The 9,279-nt window shown below is 39.8% G+C and overlaps 1 protein-coding gene across 6 annotated transcripts in view; it reads right to left on the bottom strand.

Annotated features, from left to right (window-relative positions):
* Window positions 1–1,118: 1,118 nt before the first annotated feature.
* CBFB (core-binding factor subunit beta) overlaps window positions 1,119–9,279 on the bottom strand; it is a 73,330-nt gene continuing 65,169 nt past the window's right edge. For all 6 annotated transcript variants that reach the window (XM_063654376.1, XM_063654375.1, XM_063654374.1 and 3 more), the window contains one exon: window positions 1,119–3,484. In XM_063654376.1, coding sequence (XP_063510446.1) covers window positions 3,462–3,484 — 23 coding nt within the window. In that variant the 3' untranslated portion in view covers window positions 1,119–3,461. The remainder of the gene's footprint in view (window positions 3,485–9,279) is intronic.

The following is a 9,279-nucleotide window of genomic DNA, read 5'->3' as shown; positions in this document are numbered from 1 at the left end:
ACCACCGCAGTCCAGTCTAGGCAACAGAACAAGACTCTATCTAAAAAAAAAAAAAAAAAAAAGACTGTGCTTTCAACTTGGGTGTGCACTCTCTTGGATCACTTGCCTTGGGGGAAGCCAGCTACCCTGCTGTGCACTGTCCTATGGAAAGACCCAACTGGGCATGAAACGGAAGGAGGTCTCTGCCCAACATCTAGCAAGGAACATCTGCCTTTCATCTAGCAGGCTGCAAAGAACCAAGGCCAGTCAATGACCACATTAGTGGGTTTGAAAGGGGATCTTTCATCCAGCCAATCCTTGAGATGACTGTAGCCCAGGATCACTCTAACCTTATGAGGAACTCTGAACCAGAACCATTGATCTTAGCTACTTCCACATTTGTGACTCACTTGTGGGATAATACGTATTTACTGTTTTAAGCTGCTAAGTTTTGGGGTAATATGTTATGGATAATACAATGGTTTATAGATTGAAAACTCCCCATTGCCGAATGAGGCATAAATCAAGTAAGATATTTTTCACCAAGCAGCCCCAAGCTAGCATATCCAATTGTGTTTCTAGAAGTGATATACTAAAACCATGCTGTTACTGCTCAATTTTTTGAAATTAACTCTCAGAGCATGAATCCTACTCTTTGGAATTTCCCTTAATGGTGTCAATTCAGAATTTAAAGGCATTTTTGTCATTTGCAGTAAGTCTGGTGGTTAATGAGTATATCTGTTTATTATGCGGCAAGCTTAAGGCATACTTTCAAAGAAAAGGGCTTACTTTTCTGTTGTAGGAAAATGCTAGGAGTCTTAAGAATGTTTGATATAACACCAGCACAATCAAAACGGCTGTATATTTCCAAAACAACTAGCTTGAAAGATGGAATTAATTTGGATGTGTAATTTAAAATTCTTTCTCCCAACATCACTACTTTATGGTCATATCTCACAACATGGGTAAATCAAACCAGATTTCTTGAAAACCATAATATACACTGGGCGATTTGTATACCTTGTGATACCTATATTTAAAGTAGTCTTCTTTGGAATCAACAGAAATTACCACTAGATGCCACTGTTGTTGCTTTCTTAGAAATTACTGGGTTAGGTCAATAAAAAGCCAAGACCCTGTTTTTACTACACAGAAGTTTATTGTGAAAGTAAATTAAACAAACAAACACACAGTATGGCTAATGGTGGCAAAAGCAATCTGGTAGCTTAAGGCAAGTTTTAATGGAGATGAATTTAGAAAAGATGATGCAATGATGTAATTTTGTTTAAATATAGATTATGAAAAAATATCAAATTGCATCAATAACTTAATAGAAGTAGTTTTCAAAGCCTGTACTACTGGAGAAAAAGGGCTCATGATCTTAATGCCAGCATTAAGACAGACAGAAGCAGCATGGTACTAAATGACAGGAAAATCCAGTATTTACATTAGGATGGTAACAGGAACATTTAAGAGCATTTGATCTTATTTACTGGTGGACTGAAAGCCCTTAGCTAGACAATAGAGGAAAATGTACCATCATCATGTTATTTAAAAAAATTTAAGTGCAGAAGTAAAAAACCAAGGAGCTCTGTAATAAAGTAACATAAAACACCACTGTAAGGATCACTTAAAAAGCGATTCCCTCAGGGGAAATTAGGGCACTGAGTGTGTAAACATGTGAGCTGTACAACACCAAAACCAACCAAATTCATTCATAGTACTTATAGTTATGCAAGATCAGCATGGCCTTTAATGATGCATTATTGTTTATAACAATTTAAACACACTCCTTACCATGCATGACTTCAAATATATAACAAATACTTTTATTCGATACAGGATATCTGTTTATGAAATAAGACCTATATACAATGAAAGTAACACCTCCCTCATCAATCAAGTACAGTTACATGCTTTTTAAATGCAATGACCTTATTCAGACTTCAGTTCATTTTCTGAATTGACTGTGTCAGTTTTTCATCCTTTAAAATAATGCCATTTTATGATAAAATACATTTTTCAAAAATTCAGAAATGTAGTAACATTTAATAAATGTGACCATGAAAAATATTTGTACGGAGGTGCCAAATGACTTAGCACTTTTTTCCAGTCTGTATCTAAAAAAAAAGTTGCAATTTGACAGTAAGCCTATTTAAAAAATATTCTTACATTAATTCATCTCAAAAGGTTCTATTAATAGTCCTTTTGCAAAATACCATATATATAACTGTGAATGTTTTTTCCAGAATTAATGAAAGAAAATGTATCCTCTGCACAGATGAACATTTTCTCTCTAAAACTAATCTTTCATCACCCAGCATGTTTTTACAAAAGCATGCAATATAAAATGCACATAAAAGCAGCTATCTTAAACATGATTTTAATACAATATTACCTTTGTAGCTGATTCATCACTGTCTCCAGTTTAATATGCTGTTACATACATGAAGAAGCTCCAGTATCCCTTTTCTGATTGACTTTTTAAAAAAATCCCTGAATAAAACAGAAGCCAGTCTGTGACTTCTTTAGGCATTTCAGTAGAAGATCATCTATGGAGAATATCTCCAACCAGACTCATGATTACAGAACAGAAGCTAAAACAATCTGGGGCAGAGTACAGAGTTAATACCAATTTAAAACTTTTATGTTTAAAAAGAAACAGCCTGTAATCCTAGTACTCTGGGAGGCTGAGGCAGGAGGATCGCTTGATGCCAGGAGGAGTTCGAGACCAGCCTGGGCAACACTGTGAGACCCTGTCTCTATTTAAAAAAAAAAAAAAAAAAAAAAAAAAAAGAAAGAGTGCTGATTACTAGCATTTAAAAGGATACTGCAACTTTAATAACTGTAAACTTTGTCAGAAGGCTGTGGCAGACAGCTCTATGCTACTAAGTTTTTAGCCTGTAAATAATGCAAACAACATCAGCAGTTTTAAAATGCTATAGACTATAAAAACACAAAAGGCAATGGGGCAAACAAAACAAAAAATAAGAATGTTTATCTAAAATGAAGCTGTATAACCAAAACATCTAGAAGTACAAAAAAAAAATAGAAAAAATGATTAGAGAAAACCCTCTGATATAATTTTAATTTCTTGACCTGTTTTTAAATGACTTGAACTTTTAAATTAAAGTGGAAGAAAAGGAGCTTTACAGTTGATAGTTTCAACTCCCTAAAATAATGCCAACAAGGTAAGCTTGCATAGAAAAAAAACTTCAAATTATTACTGGCTACATGCTTAAAAAATTAGAAATGCAGGTATTATAATCATAGTGCAAAACCATGGCAGTTTGTGATGTCTATTACTGCCTAAGGTTGAGAAATAGACCGTAGTACCTCCAGTTATCACAGTTTCTGGTCTTTTAATCAATTATTTCTGCCAACTAGAAGCAATGTGTATGTAAAGATGGGCAGCACACATCTGCTGTGCTATTAATTAACGAAGTTTGAGGTCATCACCACCACCTAAATTGGAACCAGGACTAGGGTCTTGTTGTCTTCTTGCCTGCAATGACAAAATTATAATTTGGGGTCAAAAAGTGTTTTGACAATCAAAATGCTAGATATACAAAATACAAGACAGTAGCACACAGAAAAACTTCATAACTAAAAAGTTTTCAACCAATATAGTCACATGTAACAGGCAAAAAAAACAATTAAAATTATGTCTGACATATTTTACTAAAGTTTCCTTAAAAATCAAGAATAAAAATCATTTTTATTCAAAAGACAATCACCATAAATATGTACTACATATAAAAGAACAACAAATCTAGCACTGGGTGCAGTGGCTCACGCCTGTAATCCCAGAACTTTGGGAGGCTGAGGCAGGCAGATCATTTGATGTCAGGAGTTCAAGCCCAGCCTGGCCAAAATGGTGAAACCCTGTCTCTATGAAAAATACAAAAAATTAGCCAGACATGGTGGCAGGCACCTGTAATCCCAGCAACTTGGGAGGCTGAGGCATGAGAATCCCTTGAACCTGGGAGGTGGAGGTTGCCATGAGCTGAGATCGCACCACTGCGCTCCAGCCTGGACGACACAAGTGAGATTCCATCTCAAAAAAAAAAAAAACAAAAACAACAACAACAAAAAACCCAACAACAAATCTATATTTACAGTTTTGGAAAAAGGATTTAACTTTAACACATCATCCAAGTGCCTTAGAAGCAAACTCTTCCTTTTAGTAATAGCTGACATTTATTGAGTATCAGCTGTCTTCAGGCACTGTTCTAAGTACTTTCCATGAATTAAATAATTTTTTAGAGAGATGGGGTCTTGCTATGTTGCCCGGGCTGGACTGCAGCAGCTATTCACAGGTACGAACACAGCACATACAGCCTCAAACTCCTGGACTCAACCAATCCTCCTGCCTCATTCGGCCTCCCAAGTAACTAGAACTATGGGCACATGCCATAGGATCTGGCTAGAACTAATTTAATCCCTCCCAACAACCTATGACATAAGTGCTATTATTTATCTCTATTTTACAAATAAACTGAGTCACAGAGAAGTATATGTTCTACTAATGATATAACTGAAAAATGTAGCACTTTATTATGGATAAAGTATTGTCTCATGTTAAAAATAGAAATATAAAATTAGAGTCCTGGGTGCACTTATATTCCCAGATGTATTTTTTTTTTTTTTTTTTTTGAGACGGAGTTTCACTCTTGTTGCCCAGGCTGGAGTGCAGTGGCGCAATCTCAGCTCACTGCAACCTTCAACTCCCAGGTTCAAGCGATTCTCCTGCCTCAGCCTCCTCAGTAGCTGGGATTACAGGCATGCACCACCACACCTGGCTAATTTTGTAGTTTTAGTAGAGACGGGGTTTCTCCATGTTGGTTAGGCTGGTCTCAAACTCCCGACCTCAGGTGATCTGCCCGCCTCAGCCTCCCAAAGTGCTGGGATTACAGGCGTGAGCCACCACGCCCGGCCCCAGATGTATTTTTTGTTTGTTTGTTGTTTTTTTGAGACAGTCTCGCTCTGTCGCTGAGGCTGGAATGCAGTGGCACAATCTCTGCTGACTGCAACCTCTGCCTCCCGGGCTCAAGCGATTCTCACACCTCAGCCTCCTGAGTAGCTGGGACCACAGGCACACGCCACCACACCTGGCTAATTTTTGTATTCTTTGTAGAGACAGGGTTTCACCATGTTGCCAGGGCTGGTCTTGAACTCCTGGGCTCAAGCCATCTGCCTGTCTTGGCCTCCCAAAGTGCTGGAATTACAGGCATGAGCCACCATGTACGACTCAGATGTATTCTTTTTTTTGAGATGGAGTCTCGCTCTGTCGCCTAGGCTGGAGTGCAGTGGCGTGATCTTGGCTCACTGCAAGCTCCGCCTCCCAAGTAGCTGGGACTACAGGTGCCCGCCACCACACCCAGCTAATTTTTTGTATTTTTAGTAGAGATGGGGTTTCTTCGTGTTAGCCAGGATGGTCTCAATCTCCTGACCTCGTGATCCACCCGCCTCGGCCTCCCAAAGTGCTGGGATTACAGGCGTGGGCCACCGTGCCCGGCCCAGATATACTGTTATAACAATATTTAACAATTAAGAAGCTTGACTAGGTCTATAAAATAAAAATTAGAAAAAAAATACTTCCTGTTGACCAAATCTATTTTAAAAAAAAGAGGCTTGACAATTATAAACACCAAGATTTCAAGATTCACTTTGGAGTGAACATTCCTATTTAAACCCCTTATGGTAAATTACTTAATAGAGAGACTATATATATATATATATTTTTTTTTTCCTCCTTCACAAGTTCTAATATGTGGTTATTCTATAAGCTTTCTTTACTGCCTCCAAATGTTGGCCAAGCACAAACATCTGTTTATATCCAGAATCTGGTACTAAGTACTTTCCATGAATTAACTAATTATTATTATTATTATTATTTTTTGAGACAAAGTCTTGCTCTGTTTCCCAGGCTGGAGTACAGTAGCGCAATCTCAGCTCACTGCAACCTCTGCCTCCCAGGTTCAAGTCATTCTCCTGCCGCGCCTCCCGAGTAGCTGGGAGAATAGGCATGCACCACCACACCTGGATAATTTTAAAAATATTTTTAGTAGTGATGGGGTTTTGCCCTGTTGGCCAGGCTGGTCTCGAACTCCTGGGCTCAAATGATCCACCCACCTCGGCCTCCCCAAAGTGCTGGGATTACAGGCGTGAGCCACCATGCCCAGCTGAATTAACTCATTTTTTTTAAGGAGATGAGGTCGGCTGGGCACAGTGGGTGACGCCTGTAATCCCAGCACTTTGGGAGGCCAAGGTGGGCGGATCACCTGAGGTCAAGAGTTCGAGATCAGCCTGGTCAACATGGCAAAATCCCAACTCTACTAAAATACAAAAATTAGCTGGGCATGGTCGCATGCGCCTGTATTCCCAGATACTCGGGAGTCTGAGGCAGGAGAATCGCGTGAACCAGAAAGGCAGAGGTTGTGGTGAGCCGAGATTGCGCTGTTGCACTCCAGCCTGTGCAACAAGAGGGAAACTCTGTCTCCAAAAAAAAAAAGATGAGGTCTTGCTGTGTTGCCCAGGCTGGAGTGCAGTGGCTATTCACAGGCACAAACATAGCACCCAACAACCTCAAACTCCTGGGCTCAAGTGATCCTCCTGCCTCACCTTCCCAAGTAGCAACAGTTTTCCTATGTTAGATAACTGCAACTCCATTTTACCAGTTGTTTGAGCAAAAAGCTTTGCTCTGTCGCCAGGCTGGAGTGCAGTGGCGCAATCTTGGCGCACTGCAACCTCTGCCTCCTGGGTTCAAGCGATTCCCCTGCCTCAGACTCCCGAGTATCTGGGAATACAGGCACATGCCACCATGCCTGGCTAATTTTTTGTATTTTAGTAGAGACGGGGTTTCACCATGTTGGCCAGGATGGTCTTGAGCTCCTGACCTCATGATCAGCCCACCTCAGCCTCCCAAAGTGTTGGGATTATAGGCGTGAGCCACCGTGCCCAGCCTTTTTTTTTTTTTTTTTTGAGACAGAATTTTGCTCTCGTTGCCCAGGCTGGAGTGCAATGGCCTGATCTCAACTCACTGTTAACTTCAGCCTCCCAGGTTCAAACAATTCTCGTGCCTCAGCCTCCTGAGTAGCTGGCATGCACTTCCATGCCAGACTAACTTTTTTTACTTTTAGTAGAGACAGGGTTTCACCACGTTGGTCAGCCTGATCTTGAACTCGTGACCTCAGGTGATCCTCCTGCCTCAGCCTCTCAAAGCACTGGGATTACAGGTGTGAGCCACCAAACCCGGCCTCTTTCTTAAAATTCTGATATATTTCTCTAGCATGTTTTAACTGCTTTTGTTAGCAGAATGGACAATGACTAAATTTTAGCACATTCTTTTCAATTGAATAGGTTATAGTGCATAGTCACAGATTGAAAGAGCTATGGAATACATATGCATCAGAAAAGCAATTTATGTTCCATACACAATCAATGCTAAACGCAGTGGAAGGACAGATCAATTCTGCAAAATCAGAGATGGTGATATAAGCATCTGCTTTCAGTCAATGAAGGTTAGAAAGGGGCCAAGCAATGAAGAAACACTGAGAAAAATCAATCTTAATTATATATTTATAAATCACTACTAACCTACCAATAATACTTTGTGAAAAGAGTATTTCAGCTTTTGTGTCTGGGGCAAAAATAATTTTCAAATTATTTTAATAATGGGATTACTCCAAATATATGACAAGGAACAGTTATCAGCAGCTGGAGTTTCCCCTACTGGTCACAGCTGCACAGAAGTAGCCATGGATTTGTTTAAAATATTACATTTTTGATAAAAGCACAGAGAACAGGAGTGAAGAAAAGTTGTCTTGCTATTATTTGTGGGTTTCGTTTCTATTTACATTGTGAAGGCTCTGAGGAAGATGTAAGGAAAGACACTGTGATGAGGAGTCAAGAGTAGGAACAAAAAGGAGGGGCCCAGGCACGGTGGCTCACGCTAGTAATCCCAGCACTCTGGAGACTGAGGTGGGAGGATTGCTTGAGCCCTGGAGTTCAAGACCAGCCCGGGCAACATAGTGAGATCCCCATCTCTTTTTAAAAAAAAAAAAAAAGAGGGAGAAGTCTAACAGTACAAATGAGAGCAGAAGAGGGAAGAATGAGAGATCTGGGAGGACATTAATGCTAGAAGGGAAGATGTATTGACCGTCATATGAAGGAAACAAATACAGAAACAGATTTAGGTTCAGTAAAATAGCTTCCATAGGACTAGAACTTAACAGCTGAATAAGCAGCTGCTTTAAGAAGCAGAACTTCTTACTATGGCAGTTTTCTAATGAAGGTTTTTGAAGGATTTCCTCTATGGGTAAACTATACTACATGATGGCAAAGAAACTCTGAACTCCATCATCCTAAAAGCACAAAGTTTGTAATTTCTAGTTTCCTTCTCCTCAGTCATAGGGCCTTGATTCTAACCTTTTAATAACAGTTATTTCAGAATTGGGGTTTTAATATAAAGCACACATCCATGAGTCTGATTTCAGAACACAAATCTGTTCTTAGTATTCATGAAGAATTAATCTCAACATTGTGCTACAGACCTCTTACTACTAGTTGCTCTCCTGTTTTCTCTCAGTATTATCAACTCCCAGGAACAAGGCAAATAGAGTTGCTAGGAGGCAGTCATAAGATGACTCCAAATGAGACGAAAGAACAGACACCAGCAGCTTGAGTTTTCCCTACTGGTCAGAGCTATGCAGAAATAGCCATGAGGAGGGAGTATCCAGAATGAAGAAAATTTCCTGGTTGATCTCCATTCTTTTCATATTGAGATGTCAAAAAAAAAAAAAACAACTGCTGGAAACTCTTCATGGGAAAATTCCCTAACAATTAAAAACAACTATATTTTATTGAGCGTGTACTATGTCCAGATACTGTAGCATTCACTTTTTGTTTGATACTTGGCTAAAAGAACAGCTGGGCATGGTGGCTCACGCCTACAGTTTACAGCACTTTGGGAGGCTGAGGTGGAACAATTACTTGATCCCAGAAGTTCAAGACCAGCCTGAGTGACATAGTGAGATCCTGCCCCTATAAAAAATTTTTAAAAATTAGTTGGGCATGGTAGCACGTGGCTGGAATCCCAGCTACTTGGAAGGCTGAGGCAAGAACTGCTTGAGCCCAGGGTATTACGGCTGCAGAGAGATATAAGACTGCACCACTTGGCTCATGCCTGTAATCCCTACACTTTGGAAGGCCAAGGTGGGCAAATCACCTGAGTTGAGGAGTTCGAGATCAGCCTGGCCAACACGGTGAAACCCCATCTCTACTAAAAATACAACAATT

Source organism: Pongo pygmaeus, chromosome 18 (genome assembly GCF_028885625.2).
Source record: "Pongo pygmaeus isolate AG05252 chromosome 18, NHGRI_mPonPyg2-v2.0_pri, whole genome shotgun sequence".
Lineage (NCBI taxonomy): Eukaryota > Metazoa > Chordata > Mammalia > Primates > Hominidae > Pongo > Pongo pygmaeus.
The sequence above is the reverse complement of the archived record's forward strand: the minus strand, read 5'-3'. Positions and strand labels throughout refer to the sequence as shown.